The sequence below is a fragment of the Leptidea sinapis genome, chromosome 5 (genome assembly GCF_905404315.1).
Source record: "Leptidea sinapis chromosome 5, ilLepSina1.1, whole genome shotgun sequence".
NCBI classification, from domain to species: Eukaryota; Metazoa; Arthropoda; class Insecta; order Lepidoptera; family Pieridae; genus Leptidea; species Leptidea sinapis.
In genome coordinates, this window is record NC_066269.1 from 11141005 (window position 1) to 11165301 (window position 24297).

At 35.1% G+C, this 24297-nt stretch overlaps 1 protein-coding gene across 4 annotated transcripts in view; it reads left to right on the plus strand.

Moving 5' to 3' along the window:
- The first annotated feature begins 4070 nt into the window (after window positions 1–4070).
- The window catches only part of LOC126964454 (copper-transporting ATPase 1), a 94009-nt gene continuing 73782 nt past the window's right edge, over window positions 4071–24297 (plus strand). For 2 of the 4 annotated variants that reach the window (XM_050807556.1, XM_050807553.1), the window contains exons 1-3: window positions 4071–4343; window positions 5927–5992; window positions 8499–8535. In XM_050807556.1, the coding sequence (XP_050663513.1) occupies window positions 5980–5992; window positions 8499–8535 (50 nt within the window). In that variant the 5' untranslated portion in view covers window positions 4071–4343; window positions 5927–5979. Of the gene's footprint in view, window positions 4344–5926; window positions 5993–8498; window positions 8536–13673; window positions 13839–24297 lie in introns of those variants that run through there. The other 2 variants (XM_050807555.1, XM_050807554.1) reach the window with 2 other exon arrangements.

Genomic DNA, 24297 nt, shown 5'->3' on the forward strand with positions numbered 1-24297 from the left:
ATGATGACTGATGACAATACTATTTTAATTTTAGGTTTTTTTACTGTAGCCTTGTATACTAACCAGTTTTTTTTTAATTACCTTATTAAAAAAAGAAGGACTCCGTGTCACTTTACATAACAGTGAGGCACCAAAACAAGCCGGCTCCCGGTTTAAGGGAGAAAAAATTGTGTAACTGGTATACCCCGTAACCGCACACACACTAGCATAAAGGTCACTTGCTAATATCACGGCGCAGAGTCCTTCTTTTTTTACTAGTCCGTGCTAAGTATATTACTTTTATTCTATTCTTTATATTGTGGATTTTATTGTCTCCTATGTCAGGTTGAGGTAGGCTATCACTAGTTACGGCACATTTAGACGGAGAGACTTTCTCGCACGTTTCGGTTCGAGAAAGCGTACGCTACTATCACAAGCAATAATCGTATAAAAGTGTTAAAGTACAGGCAAGAACTAAAATCTCGCCAAAGATTTTGGGTATGTTCCGATATGCACTGCGACCACTGTACAGTGTGACCTCAATTTAGTATACTGTGAAGCCGTTCCTTTATAGCCAGTTATACTGGTTACTATTTAAAACGGAACGCAATCCCGAATACTGTCGGCCGCATTTTTTGACGCAGCATTCAAATGAGTGTATTAAAGTTTTCTAGTTCATTAACAAAACTGGTGTTGGAGTACTGTCAAATTAAATGTATTTGGGATTAAACTGTAGGTATTGTTTATAAAGCGTTAGGCACTCGAGTGGTTTTGACTGATAACGTGATTTTTTTTCTTTTGCCGTTTAATGACTTCTTGCGATAAAAGAGCAAAAATAATTAAAACACCCTCGCGTACCTACTCTACTCATGGTAACATTTGGCATAAACGAAATACGAGTATTTCTTTGAAATTCTGTTTTACATGGACACAATAAATATTCCATGGCGAGGCAATTGTCGCCTAAGTCGACGAGCGAAAAGAGCGAACGTTTAGACGAATATATGTTTTATATTCCTTCAATAATCGTTTCTTCGAGGCGAGAGAATCTCTCCGTCTAAATGGGCATTAATGATCAGTGTTTATAATATACAACAGTTATTTTATTACATATTATGTTATTATGAATTCTGAAACAAATACATACATGCAGATAGTAGAATTAGAAAATGACTTAAGAAAAATGCACATATTAGGGAGATATACACGATATACCTAATGGTAGAGCTTAATCTCTTTTTCCCTAATATATTTAGATAGAAAAAATATTTACAAATAAAGGAGAATGTCTCCTAGGAAAGCATGTAGGGTGAGGAATTTCATTTTCATTTCAGAAAATTGTAAAGGGAAAATTGCTTAAAGGACAAGTAATGAATTTGTAGTCCGCATTTCCCTCATATAGGCCACAGTCACAGAGAGTAATTCCTTATCCTAAGTTTTGTCAGAAATACTGAAATGCAGGCATGGTTTAGACGTAAGCGGCAAATTGGTGAAATTACCGGCTTATGGGAACTTTTGAATTTCGAGAACCTTGGTTTTGGTGGAATATCAGATTGATGATCTCCATAGAATTTTCCTAAAGTTTTGGAAGTTTTCCAAATGTTGGACTAACTATCATAAATCATGGATTTCAGCTTAGTACCTAGTTACTTAAGACGTCAGAAAAAATTTGAGTGTTGGAGGGATCCTATTTGTGAAGCTGACTAAGCACATGCATCTGCACTTTTATTACCCATGCTAAAATAATGTTAATGTTGAGGTTATGACTTTCATGTGACTGTCTTTTTTTTAAATATAGGCAATTGTAATCTTTTTTGAAAGAAATGAATTTGAGAAAATTACTTGGAGGCAACTTTTGAATGAGAAAGTATAATGGAGTTACTTAATGAATTAAATGGCTTCTAAGATAGCAATTGTTTCATCTGGTGAAGTTGATCAAATTTTTTAAGCAAGGGAGTTTCTCGAAATTTAACTATTTGACAAATTAATTTATTTGCAAGGAACTGACGAAGGAGTGATACAGGAGGTTCAACACACTCAACTTGCGTGGCAGTCATAGTGCGGGTCTTCATTGCACCTAAGATTATGCGGATGATTTGTTACCAGGGCCTAAAGGGAGCTACCATAATCAATATGGCTCCGAAAGATAACATTATTAAAAAGTTTTTGGGTGCAAAACGGTGGGCGCCTCACCACACACCAAATTCAGAACGCAGGATGTTGATGTTCTTCTCACACTTTTGGGATATATATTCTAATTAATTAGTGCCTGTTAATTTGTTGCCTTAACAGACTAGACACCCAAAAACTTAACTTGAATCTCAACCGGTAAAAGTTGTCGATTTTGTTTTTTAAGAATGGTCTTAGTGTTTTGTTAGCAAATAGAACAACTTTACTTTTGGTAACAGAAAGTGTGAAACTATGTTGGAGTAGTTATTTAGAAGGGTACCCAAGAGCATATTTTAGACGATAACTTGACTCTTCTATAGACTTTTCAGAACTGTAAAGATCAATGTCATCTGCATTTTTTATAAGAGGGGCCAAACGGACGGAGGGGCTCCTTTGCACCGGATGCCGACTAGATTATGGGTTCTATAACGGCGCCTATTTCTGCCGTGAAGCAGTAACATATAAGCATTACTGTGTTTCGGTCTGAAGGACGCCGTAACTAGTGAAATTACTGGGCAAATGAGACTTGACATCTTATGTCTCAAGGCGACGATCCCAATAATTTTCAATAATCCCTAGCGGCACTGCATTGTAATGGGCAGGGCGTATCAATTATCATCAGCGGAACATCCTGCACGTCTCGTCCCTGATTTTCATAACAAAAAATGGACATCCGCAACAACGGGTGTCAAGAGATGCGTTGCCGGGCTTTAAGGTGAGAGTGTTTTTTTTCGAGAGGAGGAAAATACAGTTACGTATTTACGCCCCGGGACGGGGCGTAATATGTCGGACGCGAGTGTCCGCGCAAGCGGACACCCCATACCGACTAAAAACCTCTATGCTGTTAGCCCTGAAGGCTTTTACAGCGACATAGGACGTGGGCCGAGGAGGTCGAAATGGGAGTGTGCTCTTTTATTGAAGGTCCCTAAGTCGTACCGGTTCGGGAAAACAGCAACCGGTAATTAATTCCACAAAGTGGCTGTGCGAGGCAAGAAATTTCTTGCAAAATGCGCGGTTGTTTACTCAAAAGTGAGGTCAAAATACTCGATTTTTTCAAGGCGGAGGATTTATATCATAACTAAGTAGGTAATTAATGAGATCTAAGAAGTATTCATTGCAAGGAGGTGTTATTGTTAAGTTAAGTTGATTTCCTCTGGTTTTAAAAGAACTCTAAAAGTGCCAATTTTGTAATTTGGTGGAAAATTAAGAGAATTACACTCAGAGGTCGTATAGGAATAAATTTATAAAACATGATTTCTTTCCACGTCTTCCCCACACTAATTGTTGCCAACACTGACGCATATTCTAACGATAGCTGAATTTATGTCGTTATTGTGCATGTAGACCTATAATTTTCAAGTACGTTAAGATAAAAATAAATTAAATTATAATAATGTTCCTAAAATTATGTCAAAACAAAAATTATATTTATTGTTAGGTACATCTCTAACGGCGCAGCCACGGACGAGTAAAAAAAGAAGGACTCCGCGCCGTGATATTAGCAAGTGAAGCACTATATATGTTTGCGGTTACGGGGGATACTAGTTACACAATTTATTCTCGCTTAAATAATCATATATAGCCACAAATACTTATATAGTATCGTTTTTACACTTTTTCACAACGCACTACGGCATTTTTGAAATATTTTATTGTGTAAACTGATATGTCAAAAACGATGACAATTCTAATAATGGCCGCCTATCGGCCTGTAGTAGTGTAAGTGTGTGCGTGGAGCTATGTATTTAAACGTTAATGGCTTGTTTTGGTGCTACACTGTTATGTAAGGTGACACGGAGTCCTTATTTTTTTACTAGTCCGTGGTCGCAGCATATCCGTGGTTTCTATCATTGACTTACAAAATTTCTAACGATATCTGTCAAGTGTCAATGTCTTTGTTGCGTCACAAAGGCATCTGTTTTGAAATCAAATTTTCATCTATTTATCAATTTCCAAAGAATTTGTTTTCATTTCCCAGTATTTAAAAAATAATATTACTCACTTTACAGGATTCTAATTAATTTTCTTTAGTGTTTAATTTCATCTTAACTTGTCGCGCCTTATATGGAACAGAAAACTTGTTGCAAGGCTTATTTAGATGTTGTATTTTGGTGTATATCCATAGTTTATTAAGTCTTTTCTAGTTTGCTTCGAGTAATGTGACCTGAATAATTATATATATAACTACAGGGCAAGTAAGTAAGTTCTACTTTCGAGGGCTTACAATTAAGAAGTATAGAACTATTTATAAGTTAGAAGTTTCTTTTGCACCAGTTAAAAGTGTCTTAAGTACTTGGTATATTTAATGTGAAACAAAGCTCAATGCTTAGCTTATTTTAAAATTTAGTTCATGGAAATTTTTCTAGTAAATCAAATCTATTACTTACAAATTAAAATATATCAATGAAATCATTGTATATAGATAAAAGGTCCTGTACATATACAAGTTCTATGAAACTTATTGGCAAACTACAAACAAGTTTTTGTTAGTAATAAAAAACGCAATGATTTGTTATTTATTGATTACATAATATATGTATGTACTTAGAATTTTCAATAAGACATTCTACAAGTACATACAATGCATTGTATTAACTTGTAAACCGAACTAACTTGTCTATTAATCTGTTTAGAAATAAAAGAGAAAGCCTTAGGTTAAAGCTGAATGATTATGGAATGTTTTATCTCAAATCATGTCATTACCTATAAGCCTTTGTGCCACAAAATTGCTCTAAAGTGAACAAATGTAATTTACAATATTATCTCCTAGCCTTCGATTAGTAACTTCATATGGACCTTTAACCTGCATGTATGTGTTAATGTTAGCACTGTGCTAAATAAATCTGAGGATTCTGATTATGCCAAGAGTTTCATATGTATTATTACTTAACCTTCCAGTATATTTTTTGTGGATGAGATCAACTTTTTTTAAACAGATTGTGTCACCTCTATTGTACGGGGTGGATAGGCTAATACAATTTTTCTTTTTTTCTTACTAGCCCAGGAACATAAAGTGTGCTTTTAACCTTCCCAAATCAACAGTGCCCCGGGGTACTAGATTTTTCAAAAATACCAAAACAAAAGTGCCATAGGGCACCCTACTCCCTCACCACATTCTGACCCTTATTTTGTTTATACAATGGTTTATTTTGTAGGTCTTTTAGCTTGCTTCAATAGCTTTCTGGTACATTCATTTAAATTATCCTAATTATAAGCAATCTATTGCTACACATAAAATAATACATATTGAGAGAACGCTGAGTGAGCGCCAATATCACACCGATCTGAGGGATACCGCGCTATCAGAGTTTCCCGGAACGAAAGGCTTAGTGCTTTGATGCTAGGCAAAAATCTCCACATGAAAAATATGACAAAAGTACTGTACCTTCGTAGCTCCTGGCATTGTTAGAATCCTTGCTTGCTGCTTTTACTTTCACCCATGTTTTATTAGCTCAACTCAGTTTAACTTCTAAGTATTCCAAAATATTAATACAATAATAACATACCATTTTGTTTGTGTACTAGTACTTTCAATGAACAAGTACTAGATTGATACTGTTGGCTCTAATGGATTTTATATCATTATCATCATTTCAGCCGGAAGACGTCCACTGCTGGACAAAGGCCTCCCCCAAAGATCACCAGGATGATTGGTCCTTCGCTGCTCTCATCCGACCTATTCAAGCAATCTTGATATTGTATTGTTTATTTATTTTATTTAATTAAACTTAATTTTATTTAGTTAATTTTTTATTATAAACAATTTATTTATTATCAGATGACCTACAACGGATGATGGTGAATCATGGTGTCTGAGAGTACAAATCAAATATGGCTGCCACATGTAAGTTATCAATATTATGAAATCAATTATTAGTGTTACCAAATTACACTATTTCATGATTACCACTATGACTAACTAATTTTTACAGTGTTAAGTTAATGTTTTCTGACAGATAAAATTAATAATTTGAAAATTTATTGAATTAGGCATTAGTCAAAGTCAAGTAAACATTTTTTAATTAGGCGTAAGTGCTTCGTTCGTCACTAGAAATATTTCTTTAAATTACTGCATTTACCATATCTTCGTAAAAAGTTGAGCTTGTGAGAAGAACCTACAAGAAACTCAACTGCCACTCTTTTCAATTAAATAGAGTATTTTACAATGGCTGTGATATATATATAAATAACAAATTCGTTTGTAAGGGGCTGCATCCAACAAATGAGTTGTGTTGAAATAATATAAATTATTTCATAAAAAGTAAGTAATAAATAATAAACTGTATAAATATAAATTATCGTATATTGGACGAATAGAATTAGAGCTTGAATTCATTGTAAGGATGTATTATGGTTATTTTACAGTAATCCATGATTATCCAAATGTTGTGAGTTTTCAGTTGTGAAATTTCTGCTAAGATTTGTCTTAATCTATTCGACTCGTGTTTCACCTGGGCTATGAGGGCTTATCGCGCTATTTCTGACTACTCGTATTGATGACTTACGTACGGTACACAGACGTGGTCGCTAACTATGGGCCCGATGAGAAAGCTCATGGTCGCTCAGAGGGCAATGGAGACCGCTATGCTCGGAGTTTCCCTGCGAGACCAATTATAAATAAATCCGTAGGAGAACCAAAGTCACTGACATAGCCCAAATGATTGCGAAACTGAAGTGGTAGTGGGCAGGGCGCATAGTTCGACGAATGGCGACCACGTACCGGAAGACGCAGTGTTGGACCTCTATGCTCGGAGTTTCCCTGCGAGACGAATTATAAATTAATAGGAGGAGAACCAAAGTCACTGACATAGCCCAAATGATTGCGAAACTGAAGTGGCAGTGGACAGGGCACATAGTTCGACGAATGGCGACCACGTACCGGAAGACGCAGTATTGGTAGGCCCCCTACAAGATGGGTCGACGATCTGGTCAAGATCGCCGGAATACATTGGACGAGGGCAGCGGAGGACCGATTGTCGTGGAAATCTTTGGGGGAAGACTTTGTCTAGCAGCGGACGTCTATCGGCTGATGGTGTTGACGATAACCTAGGTCAAAGGCAAAAGTAATAGAAATAAATATTTTAACTGTTGTCTCTCAATATATTCTTGATAATGTTATGAGTGTACATAACATTAGCGAATTTGCGAGAAACTGTGATAGTCACAATGTTAACACGAGGAACAAACATAAACTACTCGGCTATGTCGAGTTAGTACCTAAGTCTTTTGTGGGACAATGTATATGCTTTTACAAACAGATCCCAGTAACTGTTTAAGACAAATGTATTACGAAATTCAAAAGATTGTTAGAAGACGTTTATGTGGTAAAAATTTCTATAGCATAAATGACTTTCTTAATGATACGACAGATTGGAAATGGAGCGATCATCTTCAAACTATTAGTAAAAATTTTATTGTATCAAAATTTTATTAAAAAAAACAAAGAAGAAGAAGCCCGCTAAGTTTCTTTAGCCCGTTCTTTTCAGGCATTTATTTCTGAATGGGTAGTAGCTTTCAATAAGTGATAACGTTTCCAAATTTGAATAAAAATATTTGAGTTTGAATATGACTGCCTACAGCGTAGTATTATACCAGCCTAAGGCATACTCAGATTGCTATACGTGGGCACATTTCTAAGCTAATATTCTTCCCATAGTCAGGCCTGTCTCACTCCTCGTGTAGGCATCGAAATCGTAAGTACGTGCGGCGGCCTCTACACAGAAGGCCAGCCAGTAGGGACTCACAAGCGAGCTTTGTTGGCTTCACCGATCAGACCGATATTTTAAAAATGCAGAAACATAAATACAGCAAAGCGTAGTAAATTCATTGCGAGACAATATAAACATTTTTAGGCGTCCTTAAGACGCTGGAACAATCTAAATTAAAGTGATTATTATTATTATTATAATGAAATTATCATTCATGATAGCTGCTTATTTATTTCTTATACTAAGTATGTCGTGGTCTTCCAACGGTCGTGGTATTACTATCTGCATCTTATGTAGGTTTAACAATGAAAGAATATTGATTTAAAATTACGATTAAGTACATACCTATTTATAGTAAGGAAAAATCTGAGCTATTGTTGTCTTAAAAAGTGAAAGGGTCATTGTTATTGTCAATATAATGCAATGAAGGGTATGTAACGTTGAGTCACAGACAGCCAGTCCTTACGTATTTTTTTTTTATATTGACACATTTTTACACAGATTATCTTGCCCCGAGTCTAGGCACACCTAGTCCTAATGGGTGCAAGACAACGATTTATACTGTAGGTCTGTTTGTGCCACATATATCATTAAAAATACCAAAAAAAAAATGTATTTATTAACAATCTATTCGTTTTGCAGATGAAGAAACGGAGATGCTGGAAAAGGAGAAAAATGGGTGAGTGAAAGTTTCTGTCAGTTATATTTCTTATAGTTTTAAAAACGAAACCAAAAACACGCATATAGTCTGAGAACCAATATGTTACCTGCAGCTACTACTCTAGGCAGTTAATAGTTATTTATACGCTCAAACAAATATTGAAACCGGTTTAAACTTTAACGGTAATTACCGGTTTGAATCAGTTTGTCTATATTATTTCATTCGGAGTGTGATCGATAAGTTTTTTATAACCAATATTAACTGGTTAATTCCGCAAGATTTATAACAAAAACAAGACAAAACACGTACGAAAATGTAGAAATGTATCATATTATATTAGGTGACTTAAATAGAAACTGTGTTCTGACAAATGACGATGAAGACGGGAAAAACTGGTTTGTTTAACTAGACTATTCAAAAATTTTGGTAGTGAAAGTAAAAATCGTAAAAAAAATTGTTTAAGGTTGAACAAAACTCTATATCGTTCACTAGTTACAATTTCGGTTTCGAATGCCGGAACCGGAAACGAACGATAAACGTTTTCTTTTGCAGTTGTCTTGATTTTTATATCCTTTACAGAATTGGCAATAACACTAATATTATTATGGTACATAATTTATTAAATGCAAAGAGTTTGTTCAATCAACGTCAAATTAGAGGAGTAATTTGTCAATGTTGACATTTACACTTGGATTTTGACATTTGACGTGTACTTCAGTTGACCCTAACGAAGTAAGGAACATAACCGATGATCGATTAAGTAAGACAATTCAAAATAGGGATTCATTCGGGTTAGAGCACATATGACTAATAGTTAAGGTAATAGGGGGCAATCGTAATACATTTAATAAAACATCTTAGGAACAGTGCCTGATTAACCACGTAGCAAGAGTATTAGGCGCTTAGCAATTACTAGGCGCCTAAAGGGGGCCCCGCATATTTAAACCCACTCATCTCTGACTGTGTGTAATTTTTTGAGGGAAACTTTACGGCCTTACAAATAAAATTGGCATATAGTTATAACTAACCATAAACCAAGAAAATGCAAAATGTTTACATTTAGACACTTTTCACGTTTCCCGCGTTTATTTTACAGCCTTTTTAAAATACTCTATTGATTGAAGAGTGACTGTTGATTTTTTTTGTATGTTCTTCTTACGAGCTCTACTATTTCTGAAGATATGCTAGATTCAGTACCTAATTTAAAAGAAGTATTTTAAGTGACGATTCAAAAGCGCTTAGTTTAAGCCTAATTGAATAAAGTTTATTTGACTTCCACTAAGACAATCCACGTCAGACACTCGGTAACTGACTATTGCCAATATAGGTAGATCAAGGGCTCTCAAAAAATTTTCTACGGGCCCCGCGCTTGCTTATTCCGGCACTGGTTAGGAGCTGTTTTTCTTTGAACGTGACATAAGCAAAAAAAACTCATAAGTATGTATATATGACAATACCTGTATCTGGTTGAAATTCAAGACCTCTGTTGTATTGGTTGTAGCATTTTGTATGGAACAATGCTGCAACTATTTTGTTCTGAGAATGTCTCACCTCCGCCAGCATTGCCATACAGTAATAAACAAGCCATGCCGCTGTTTTTTAGTCGGTATTCAATTTTTATTTAATAAAAAAGTGTATATACATACATATGTACCTACGCACGCCAAAAATGATTCTTCTTTGGAGTAATAAAACAAAAATCCTTAAAAACTTTTATTCCTCGCGCTATTATATGTTTGAATTAAAAATAAATATTGTAATAAAGAAGGTATTAAATAGGTATAATCACTGAAAATATTATTATACCGCATAATTTAGTTAAATAACGTGTAATATGAAATATCATTAAATTATTTTTATACAATTTGAGAGTAATTATTTTTTTATATTTTAAAACTTTTACATACAATATAAATTTAATTCTCGTCCATCACTCCAGAGGCATCACAAAATGCTACATCAGCCATTTAATCTTAGACGCTTCTTGTAAATTCCAACAATTAATTTAGAGATTTACGTAATTTGAATGTTTTAATAGACAAATAATATATAATAGTAGAAGTAATAATAATAGACAGCAAAATGATAACCAAAACGATTCATTGGATTAAGTATATTATGGTTTCAAATGTAGTAATTATTTCATTATCAGCTGGTGATATACAGATACGCTTTCTGCTAAATCCCTTATAATTTTCATTATCATCATGCTTCTATACGATGCCCACTTGTTCTGACGCTTTACTGGATTATTCTACTTGAAGCAACCCTGGGATCACTATACTCTTGAGTTGGATTCTCTTCAGGAGATCCTTGACCTAATTTTAACAGAGCCGGGCCGTATGTGGAGCCCTGGGCTAAAACTACTTAGATGCTTGCCTAATTAGTCAGCGCCCATTGCTACGGGCCCCGGGCAAAAGGGGCCCCCGCATATTTCAGGCTTCAGCCCACTCAATTCTGCCTGAGCCTATTTTTTCGAGTGAAACTTCTTAAGATGAGGTATGTTAATTTACTTGAAGTCACAGATACGTGAAACGTTCCAACTTTTCCCCTTAAGACAATCCATCTCAGACATTCGGTAATCGACTATTTCCAATTAAGATCATGGGCTCTATGAAAGAATTTACGGGCCCCACGCTTGCTTAATCCGGCACTGCAAATAGTAAATAATAAACAAATCAATTTTAGGAATATAAAAGCATGTTATGCCTTTAAAGTATAATACTGGGTTATAGACGACCCCTATTGCCCAGTGGGTAGTGACCCTGCCTACTGAGCTAGAGGACCCGGGTTTGAATCCCGGTAGGTGCAATCATTTATATGATGAATATGAATATTTGTTTCCGAATCATGGATGTTTATTTGTACTTATGTATGCTTAAGTAAGTATATTGTATTAAATATATCGGTGTCTTGTACCCATAGTACAGGCTATGCCTAGTTTGGGGCAAGATAATTTGTGTAAGTGTCAATATTATTATTATTATTAATGTCTTGATCTTTTTACTGTAACGTTTTACAAACCGTCATTTTCTACGATACTTACCTTAAATTTTTACGTATTTTCCGCAAGGATCTCTTTTTTATTTTAAACTAGCCGATACCCAGCGACGTCGTTCGCGTACGTATTTTTACACCTTGGGTTACATTACTGGACTTTTAGTAGGGGCCCCCTAATTTTTTGAAAATTTAATATAGCCTATAACACCCAGGGAGAATGTAGCTTCCCAACAGTGAAAGAATTATTCAAATCGGTTCAGTTGTTGCGGAGCCTATTCAATGCAAACAAACAATCAAATCTTTCCTATTTATAATATTAGTAAAGATAAAAAAAGCCTATCTTATTCTTTTATATTAAACCATTTTACTGGTGAAAGAATTTCTATATTCGGTGAAGTTGTTCTATTGAGTATATTTGTTTCTAAAATTGAACAAAACACACACACTCACACACACACACACACACATACACACACATTCTTAGAAGTTATACTTTTATTTTATTTTAATCTCACTTTTGTATTTAGACAGTATTTTTTATTTTATTTTATCTGATTTTGATAATTTGATTTGATTTGACTATATAGGTAATGATGTCTTGTACCGAGAAGTCTCTGACAGCTGAAACACAGTTCATACTAGTTTAGTTGTCTTTGCTCCCTGTTTTGTATGTAAATAATTAATAATATAATTTAGAACTATTTGTAACTTGTAACTACTAACTATTATTAATTATTGTAATGTTTGGGAAATAAAGTTATTATTATTATTTATTGTATTTTTGTGTGTATATAAAAAACCTTTTTTTTTTGTTATATTCTATCATATCAGTATAAGGTGTTTTAGAGAACAGTTTACGTATAAGTACATAACAATATTTCATAATAAGTTCGCCTAGCATACATTCATATAAATATACCTACTATCTTACTTGACTATCAATCATTGACAAGACCATTGCCTTTAGCTCAATGAAGTTTAAAAGAAACAACAAGTAACAATCTAATTATTATTAAACTTTCGATAAGGACGTAAGTACAAACAGTAATATGAGTTTTATTACGTCGTGATAAAGTTGATGTTTCCGTTCGCATTAATGGCCAGAGATATCCGGACAAGTGGTCTGATTGGCTCGTACTCAGTAGAATAACTAGTGTTGTAGTGAATAAATTTTCAGATGTGTTGTTGATTTTATCGTACACTATACGAACAAAACTAATTTGAAGATAATTATTTAAATGAGAATGAAGTCTGAATGCGTTTTCCTTATTTTCTTTGGTTCGGATAATATGTACTGATTAATATTTTGTTTATAATTTATTAACGAGATTAAACTATAAATATATAAATTATTGTACAGTATATACATAAACTTAGATTAATTTATACCTTTTTCATTTTCTTTGTTCTGTTTATTTAGTTAGTATGTTTGCTTTACGCCTGAAACACGGTATTACCTAGTTCAGGCAACGTGTTATATAACTTCTAAGTAACACACACACTTTGTATTTATTAATATATTTTGTAATTTAATAATTTTTGAATAAATTGAATTCCTTTACATCTCAATTTAAATCAATCTAATCATTTATATATTACCGTAATTAATTCGTCAAAATGAAATGCATTACACATCGAACAGCATCCAAAAAGGATATGTCATCCTGATAAGATATAAAAATTTACCCATGCTAATCTAAGTATGATTCTAGGTCAGAGAAAGAAACCCATTTAAAACCCAAAATATATGGCTTTAATGACCGTATCTGTTGGTTTACTCGATTTAAAAACTTTAATTTTATTTAGCTTTTATCAGTTTGCGTTGAGGACGTGTTCTCGAAAAGAGGTGATCCTTTAAGGGTTACTTTATATTTAGATAAATTTTAAATAAAAAATTGTGATTTTTGAGTTTCCATGGCCAATAACTGTATCACTGTAAATAATATGACTTAAACAATAGCACAGTTTTAATAACATTCCATCTAGTTTTGGGAGTTTACGCTAACTTAGTTTAATAAGATTTGGGAAAACATCTACCTAATCTTTATCTTAATAAAAATACTAAACAATATAATTTTATCGACAGTCGATAAAACTTTAGAACATCACTACGTCTCTTAAGACACCTTCACGTTCACTTGCATTCGCCATTCAATAATCAGTACCAACGACTACGCCGCGACCGAATGCTGGCTGTATACGCGGACCGTTGCTTTTGTTATCTTAAAAAGTTTACGAGATTCGTAATTAGGTGTTGTTTAATAAAGTAAAGAAAATAAGTGTTGTTTAGTGAAGTTTGTGAGAGATTTTTGTTTATTATGGTAATTAAGTATACTATAGAATAGAAAGTGCCATTGAAATAATTTTCACATAGCTTGAACTTTTAATTATTTAATTACGAACTCATATGCCATGAACCAAATTTCATACAAAAAATATCTTGAAATATGCAATAATTGTTTCATAAAATATAAATACTTTAGTAGAATTTTGTTATTGCATCAAGTATTTAATAAATTTACCGCAAGGCTGTGCCACAAGTAAATACAATAGGATTTTAGTTACAAATTTGGTTTGTACTTTATTGCGCGAAATCAATATTTAGAACGTGAATGTTTTTCATTTCACCAACACAGATGCAGGCAAAAATTAAAAATAAACGATTTTAAATAAATAGGCTTGGTGTCAACATTTATATGATGAAAATTGATTTAATTTATTAATAACTAGTTGATACCCGCGACGACGACCCCGTACACACATGACTAAGCACGTAGTACTTATAAAAATCTTTATTTCTTATGACAAAACTTAAAATTTATCGTTCATAAAACTTTTGTTATCATATTTTATTTGAGCTAAAATTAAGTTTATATTTTACTTGCTGAGAAATTTGGAAATAATTAAAATTCTAATTAATTATTCATTTTAAACTATTGGTGGGTGGTCCACGCGAAATTGTTATTTTTTAATTTTTTTGAGATTTTTTTTTAAATTTGTTTGATTATGAGTCAGCATTAAAAAATACTTACAAATTCTAATTTTCACCCATATACGATCAACAGTTACTTTTTAGCTTAGCGATTTTAATATCGGCAATACAACGTTTGCTGGGACAGCTAGTGTATTAATAAGTTTAATAAATTAAAAGTCGGCACTAATAGGATCAGTCGTGTCTAAGTCGGGTTTTTTCTTTATAATGTTGAATAAATAGGTACATATATAAATTTCATTTCAAACCAAGCCACAACCTCCATAAATTAACCCAAAATTATCCTCTTTCGTTCATAACCTAAAATATAATAATAAATAAATAATAATCGCAAAGTAGGGGTTTTCCCGTAGTGTTTGAATGAGCGCGAATTGTCTATAAATATAATCTTTTTATGTTTTTTGATGCAGATCGACTCATGTGACTATTATTTCATTATATAGATAGAGAAGTCACTTCATTGTGTGTCTTCTACCGCATTTATCACGGGGAGTGTTCCGAAGAGCTGTTTAACCTGATTCCTGCCGCCGAATTCCACCTTCGTACGACACGCCACATGTTAGAATATCATCCCCACCATCTGTGTGTCCACACCATCCGGATGTGTGGCGGTTCTCCACAGTGCGGTTTTCAAGGAGCTTTCTTCCACTAACTACAAAGCTGTGGAAGGAATTTCCTTGTGCGGTGTTTCCGGGACGATACTACATGGGTACCTTCAAAAAAAGCGCATACACCTTCCTTAAAGGCCGGCAACGCTCCTGTGATTCCTCTGGTGTTGCAAGAGATTGTGGGCGGCGGTGATCACTTAACAACAGGTGACCCGTACGCTCGTTTGTCCTCCTATTCCATAAAAAAAATATAGGTAGAAACAATTCTTAATCTATTATTCTCTCTCTGTAATCTCGTAATGTAGGTTAGCTCTCTATTTTTCAATCCATAAATTCCATAAGAAACTATAATATTATGCTCTGTTACATGAACAGTAACATTTTAAGAACAATAAGTAATTACTTCCGGGTCAAATGGGCAAAAACTGTCGAATTTGAAAAAAACGTCTTCAGATGTAAATAATGTTCTAATGGACGGTTATATTTATAACCTATAATTGACCAATGGGAGGCTTTGCACAGGATGAGGCTAGATTATGGGTGCCACACAGTGAAGCAGTAATGTGTAAACATTCTTGTGTTTCGGTCTGAAGGGCGCCGTAGCTAGTGAAATTACTGGACAAATGAGACTGAACATCTTATGTCTCAAGGTGACGAGCGCAATTGTAATGCCGCTCAGAATTTTGGGTTTTTCAAGAATCCTGAGTGGCACTACATTGTAATGGGTAAGGCGTATTAGTTACCATAAGCTGAACGTCTTGATCGCCTCGTCCCTTATTTTCATAAAATCAAAAAATATATATGAACCTTATACTTTTCCATGACTACAATTATTTTATAATCAACCTGTCTGTTACCATATTATGTACGTTTCGATTTAGGGAGATTGAATGATGCGTATTCTCGTAACAAGATCGAATTTCATTTGTTGGTAGATGCGTATTCTGAAAATTTTTGATGTTTGGTTGAGTTGATTTGAAACGTTAAAAAATTTACAACGTTACAATTGAGCAATAGATAACCGATTTTAAGTGTAGTAGAAATATATTACATTTGGTAGAATTATATTGGTAACTTGATTAGGGATTGGTCACCGTGCGCTCCAACTAGATACCGGTCAGTCTTGAACAATGTGTGCTGTTGACGTCCCACATGTTCTGTTAAACTTTACTAATAATTGAAAATACAATGCAGGATTGCGTCGTTAAACTTTGTAAAATAGTACTACTAGGATAATATGAAAGACACAGGGATCACATATTAGTAAGTATTTTGTATATTATTAATTTCAATGTAAAATAACACGAAACACGGGATTTATGAAAAACTGAAATTCACTTCGATGAGCTATAACTATACCAGCAGTAGGTTTAGTTTGCCAAAGCAATCTTCCTCGAATTAAGATTCATATAATATGTTGGGAACGGGAGCGAAAACGGGAACCTGAACTGGAATGAGACATGAGATAATCTTCAATTCCAAACTTACTTATTATTTTTAAAAACCAAGATCTACGCGGACGAAGTTGCGGGCATCGGGCTATACGGCAAGTTTATATTATATATTTGATATTCGTAAAATTGATGGAATAATTTCGATTTCACGCAATTGAAAAATGCATTCACCGTCTTGTGTAGCTAATACGCGATAACTAGAAATCGTAATTTGTGCACTAGTAAAAAAATAAATGCTGATGAAACTACCGTCTGTGCAAGTTAATATCAGAAACAGCTAAATCGATTGGAATGCAGTTTATTTATGTTGTTAGCATATCATAGCGTAGCATTAGAATAGTTCTGATATTGTAACAAATTAGGCACTTAATTAAAAATAATTGTTTTATTTTTTTATGGAATAGGAGGATAAACGAGCGTACAAGTCACCTGTTGTTAAGTGATCACCGCCGCCCACAATCTCTTGCAACACGAGAGGAATCACAGGAGCGTTGCCGGCCTTTAAGGAAGGTGTACGCGCTGTTTTTGAAGGTACCCATGTCGTATCGTCCCGGAAACACCGCACAAGGAAGTTCATTCCACAGCTTTGTAGTACGAGGAAGAAAGCTCCTTGAAAACCGCAATGTTGAGGACCGCCACACAATCAGATGGTGGGGATGATATCCTAACAATTATATATCCTAACAAAATTATATGCCCTCCCCATACGAAGGGCAGCCCGAGCTAGAGTGCTCGGGGAGGGATTCTCCTATTCTGGTAGAGCCTTGTTTCCACGTTCATGAGTACCTATATTCCCGCACATTCTAAACACAATAATATATCGACTTATAAATATATTCTGTTTACCGTAGCTATCTCGTGTGATACCAATATCGGTACAACGCTGCCACGGTAAATATTTGTGCAAGCTTGATATATGTAGTATATATATGCTATTTGTAGTGTTTGTTCCAAATAAAGATATACTTACTTAAATTGATATTTGTGGGACATTCAAAACAGGAGAACATCGAACGGCGCTCGTCTTCCATTTTTTTAGCTTGAAATCTAGACCCCTGCTAAGAGGATGTAAATACTACGTAATAAGAGGCGGTACTGCCTGAAATTTAGTGCAGTATGAAATGTGCAGTGATTTGACGTAAGTTGGAAATAGTAGTTATAAACAATATGTTATGTTTTTAAAGTGATAACCCTCACTTCTAGGATTAATACACAAATAAAATTTGAAAAACAAATTTTTATGAACGATGCGGGATTCGAACCCACGACCTCCGGCGTTCCGTGCCGGTGCTCTAATCGACTGAGCTAACCGTTCGTGTACCACCTCGTTATAAAATTCTGTTTGCTTTGTTCAACTCTCAGGTTGTGGCTTCATCTACCCAATCAACCCCAATATTTGCATATTAGGAAATTGACTTGCCCCCAATATTTGCATGTTGGAAATTTTGCTTCTCAAATTTTATTTGTGTAATAGTAGTTATTACAGTATGGCGATTGACGCAGACGTATAATCCGGCTAAGTTTGAAAGCGAACAGTTGCTTATAACGTGGTGATATTAGATTATAGCCGTTATCTGTCAATCTATCAATGACTGCACGTTTCATACAATCGAGAGAATCGCTTTTTTCTTAGAGAGTTTCGCTAGGCCAGAATCCCTGTTGCGTGCTGCCGCGTCAACATTCAAAGTGATCGCTGTGCTATAAGGGGACATGAAGATGAAATAAAAAGATTGTAAACCTAGGGTCGAAAGAATCAATTCCCGAGATACCTATTTAGGCTATAGTCCGAGTAGGAATTGATTCTTCTACCCGTGTTAAGCACTTTACTTTTCATTTCGAATATGAGGAAGATAAAAGTAGTTGTTTATCTAAACTATTTATTGATAATATATAATAATATAAATAGTACCTATTTAAAATTAGTTGTCAAATTATGTCGACATTTTAAATATGGAATTCACCGCGTAATTGTTGCGGCTTATTCCGCCCAAAGAAGTTTACGCTATGTTCACACTGTTTGTTTTTACATAAAACACAGCTGACAACAGTTCTATTTTCAAAGTTCATTCCGGCCCTTAGGTAGGAAGTAATTTGTATGAGTTTTTCCCTCTCTATGCAGGGAAGCAGCATTTTCCACCCAATAATCAGATAAAAACAACATTACTTTCAGAGAATGAGAAATGAAAAATATATATTATAGTGTGCAAACATTGATAGTGCTTCGGTTACAAGGGCGCGGTAGCTAGATATAATTTGGCTTAGTGCTTGTAAACGTAGAAACCCGCGTGCGCGATGACAGGTTCAGGCGCGGTGGACATTGCGAGCACGTTTTCACAATTTCACATTAGCGAAAGAGGAATGTAAATACTACGCAGGGGCGTGCATGTCATACAGGCAATTAGGCAGGCCTAAATAAATATAGCACTAGTGTAAAAGTTAATTTAGTTTAATTTGGTTATTATTTTATTGCCAAACTTCTATTGAACACACCCACTCATAAAATTTTTCCTAACGCTAGATCCTAGATACCTTCGGTAAGCAATCTTTGCATATTCCAAAGCTCAACTAGGACTAGTTAGATCCACAGTGCTAGAAAATCAATGCACGCTCCTGATACTACGTAATATAAGAGGCAGGACTGCCTAAGTAAAAATTCCGCCCTCTGAAGAAGTATTAAAATTGAGAGGAAACATAATAATATCACCTTATTAAGGTATTAAAGAGTATGATAAAAAAACAAAAATTTTATGTGTAAAAGTTTACCAGTGGGACGATCTTTGCACAGGATGCCGGCTCGATTATGGGTACCACAACCAGATGGGTGAAGCAGAAATGTGTAAACATTAGTGTGTTTCGGTCCGAAGGGCGCCGTAGCTAGTGAAATTACTGTGCAAATGAGACTTAACATCTTACGTCTCTCGGTGACCAGCGCAATTATTGTAGTGCCGTTCAGAATTTTTGGGTTTTTCAAGAATCCTGAGCGGCACTGCATTATAATGGGCAAGGTACGTGCTGCTCGTCCCGTCCCTTATTTTGATAAACAAAAAGGGTAGACAAAAAACTTAGATTAAGGATTGGTCTCCGCTGCGAACTAGATACTGCACTACCTAAGAACTAATAGGTTCTTTATTACGGCAACTATTAGATTCTTGTGTGCGTGGCATCTTGACACTCAATGGCATCTTTCAAATTTTGTAACATAAGCTTCGTGTTATTTTACATTGAAATTAATAAAATTCAAAGTACTTACTGATCAAATGTATTCCCAGTGTCTTTCTTATTTCTTGTTGTATTATTTTTACAAAGATTTATAACGCAAGCCGGTATTTAATTTTCAATTATTAGCAAAGTTTAACAGAACATGTTCTGTTCTGGCACGTCCACTAACACATTATTCGAGAGTGGCTCGAGTACGCTTGGGCGTAGTAAAAGTTGCCGCACTTTGCGACTACGCCTGCGGTATCTAGTTGGACCGCAGCGCAGAGCAATCCGTAATCTAACACTAAAGATATATATCATATTCAATTTAAGAAAAAAAAAACAGGAAATGCACTTAGATATTCATAAGATATGTCGTTCTTAATTTATACAATATTGGTCACTTGCTCAACATTGTAATATATATATATATATATAATTCATAAGAAGATCAAAACGGTAAAACCAATTGCTTAAGGATGTAAATTAAAACGTAAGAATACGCGGGGAAACTTCTAGGTAAGTACCCTGAATGAATCTATGTAATCTTGTGTAGTGATAGTGAGGTAGTGCACTGACCTGTTTAAATATCACTGGACAGGCTGTTCCATATGTTTGACAGCAAATTTTTTGTGCTCATTTGAAGCGCCACTCGCGCATCTCTACAATACTAAATAACTGCGAAGGAACGTATAATACGTGAAGTATTTTTGCATTTTGAATTAATTTCGGTCGTTTTCCGTGTTATTTATACTTCAAGAATCAACGTAATAAAGTACACATTTTGTTGTAAATAGTTACCCAACATCTATCGATGTTCGCTGAGGTTGTCATCACTAGTTTTAGTACCGCAGACTCTCGCTACATGGCCAACAGCGCCAAAATGGCGAATATCAAGCAGGCACAAAAGCACTTTGACAGCCGCAAGTCCAGTGGTATTTAGTAGAGGTCAGTGGAGTAGTGACTCATCCGTGGCTCACGCCGACTGTTGTGAGTGTTGACTTCTACCGTCCCGCGACCCGCGTCGGTTTGATTTTGATGCGATGGCATAAAGCACTTACGGCTGGGGACTGAGCGAATGGCCTTGAGGAATCGAGCGGAGCTGGGTTACCTCTCCCGTACAAGGTCGCCATTGTTTTAATTCGGAATCAGAGGCATTTTTAATTCATTACAAACGTAATTATATGAAAATGTTTTAAAGATATTTGAAAGATCTAGAAAATTTTTATATGAAAAAATTGTGAAGTAAGTAATAATAAGTTGTTAATATAAATAGTAACAAATAACTACACAATCAAAAATGACCAAGCAAAGCAAGTATTCTCAGCTAGTTCTTTATATCATTGGTAACGGCTAAATAGGAGTCTTAAGCTATTATACCACCACTCTTATTTAATGGCAAATAAAATCGGAATAAATAAATAGAACAATAAAAATAGTAAAATAGGTTCAGAAGTTGTATTTAATAAAGTTTAGGCGATTTATAGAAAACATTTATCTCAATGAAATGAGCCTTTTACTTTTTATAATTTGGAACGATTAATCGAGTTTTGTAAATATTTTTTCAAAAGCATAATCATTAAACAAATTAGCTAGCCAGACTTCCCCACCTGCCTTCAGGGACCTCCACAGTTCGGCTGGTATGTCGCAGGCTTTGTGGTTTTTCATTTTCAGAATGGCCTTTTTGACTTCCGTGATTGTGATTTGATTTACGAGTCCCTGTATTCTTGGTTCTTCGATTTCAGCCTTTCTGGGAAATTCAATTATTCATTTAAGTGTAAAGGCGCCTCTTCACAATCGGCGATTACACGCGAGCACGATCGCTTGGAGGGCTTATTCGCTTCTAGTCGCCGATCATCGTCTATAATCGTAAGCGCATCGATCGCAAGCTATCATAGTGACCGCGGCGATCGGTGACTTGTCAGTTTTTCGGGCATCAAAGGGAATTCGCGAGAAGCTGCGTGCGCGCACCCACACGACCGCAATTCATTAATTCACTGAAGGACACTGGCCAGTGTCGTACTCACAGAAGCCGAACGTACGTCGCGGTCGTCGCGGCGTTGTTTTGTATTCATTTCATTTACATAGAGCAAGTGCGATACAATGACTACTGGGTGTTCAAATGAAGAAACATTTAAATTTACAGAACTTTATCAGAACTACCAATAAATATGGAATCCCAAACATAAATATTGTATACTGAAATTAAATGAATGGTATAAGCTCCACCTCCATCTTGAAGGACTGCCGCTCAATAAATGATCACGGACGATCGTGTGGATGCTTACGCGATGATCAACGATTATCTTGCCGATGACAGTCGATCATACAAGTAACGATCATCGCCGATAGTGGAGAGGAGGCTTAATGCGGGTAGTTTGTTATTATAAATGTTAGTTGGAACAATGTAATAGATCATATTATGTTATCATTGTGATTAATACATTGTTTCATTGTTTTTTAAACATCTGATGTGACTGACTTGTTGACTCCGTTAATGTAGTGTTATACGCGTGTGATTACCGATTGAGTGGATGTTGCTGGTTCAGTCCAGACAATATTTTTTTTTAAATTAAAACCTTCAGACACGTTGGCTACTTTTGGTATTAGGAAAAAGTACATACATAGTTTAGACATGACTTTGAAACTTTGCATACTAACTAAACTTAATTAAATGCAGGCATCGTCTTATGCAGAATTTAAAATGAAGATTACATTAATTATAACAAAAATAGTTTGCCCTTTTGCACTCGTCTTTAGATGCATCTTCGGCGACCTTTTAAAACGCACCCATAGCTGTCTCGGCGTTCATAACACGTTTTCCACGAAGTTATTCTTTTATTGGAATTTGCGAGGTACTTCGGATGACCCAGTGATTCGCCACGTCGCCAAATCGTCCGCTTGGCGGTGTGCGACGAGATGGTGAAGGAGACTGGGAGGTAGTTTCTCCCGAATTAAAAAGGCATACAAGGCATTTATTTTCGCAAAATTGATTCCTTTGAATTATTTTTGATGTCATTTCTAATATACTAGATACTACTACCGCTTCGGAAACAAATGGCGCTGTGAGAAAAAAAAAGCGGCGCAAGAAACCCTCCCAGAATTCTTTTTTGCGTTCTTTTTAATAAAAATATTAATGATAAGGAAATATATTTAATTTATAATAAAACTAGCTGACCCAGCAAACTTTGTATTGCCGATATTAAAATCGCGATACAAAAGTAACTGTTGATCGTAGATGGGTGAAAATTTGAAGTTGTATGTATTTTTTAATGCTGACTCATAATCAAATAAAGTTTAAGAAAAAATATCAAAAAAATTAAAAAAAAAAATTGGCGTGGACCACCCTTAACATTTAGGGGGATGAAATATAGATGTTGTCCGATTCTCAGACCTACCCAATATGCACTCAAAATTTCATGTGAATCGGTCAAGCCGTTTCGAAGGAGTTTAACTACAAGCACCGGGATATGAGAATTTTATATATTAGATAAATAATAAATATATTTACTTAATAAGAAAACATAGACTGCTGTTAATAACAGCTGTCCCGGTTCTGTATCTGTGAGCGTTGCGTTCAACGTGATCTCGATCACGGCTTTCACTTTCACTTTGGTCACTTTTACTTTTCGTTGATCATTTGCGACCGTTTGTTATAATCCGAACGATTTGAGTTTTCTTTAGTGTTAATTCCGCCAATATTTTTCTATAAACAATTCTTCGGCACGTGTTTCGCCAAAATCTGGCACGAGACATCGAGTCAATCTCGTGTCAGATTTTGGCGAGTCAGCACGCCCTGAGGATGCCTCGTGTAGAGGCGAAACACGTGTCAAACTCAAAACATTTGGATAATTATGGATTTCCGTAAAGTACAAAGTACTTCAATAAATTTACCGTTTGTAATTGGTCTTTATTTATATAACCACAGTACATCCATCATTACAGGTTTAACCTAATGCGACAGAGTAATGAACAAATAAAGTTATAACAATACTATCATTGAAACACATATTTCGTAAAAGAAAAATTTAATTAACTAGATAATATTACTCTAATTGAATACAAACTATACAATACGCAGCTCTAAGCGATATACCTCACTTCGGGATTAAATATACAAAATTTATTACGAAATTATGAAAATAAGGACAAGACGAGCATGACGTTCACCTAATGGTAATTGATACGCCCTGCTCATTACAATGCAGTGCCGTTCAGGATTCTTGAAAAATACAAAAATTCTGAGCTGCATCACAATTGCGCTCGACACCTTGAGACATAAGTTGTCAAGTCTCAATTGCCCAATAATTTCACTAGCTACGGCGCCTATCAGACCGAAATACAATAATGCTTACACATTACTGCTTCACGGCAGAAATAGGCGCGGTTGTGGTAGCCATAATCTAGCCGGCATCCTATGCAAAGGAGGAATCCCACTGGTGCACTGGTTTTGGCTTCAATATAAACATATGAACAATAGAATACTAATTTCCTTCGACTTTAATACACAAAACGAAGCCAAAACTTC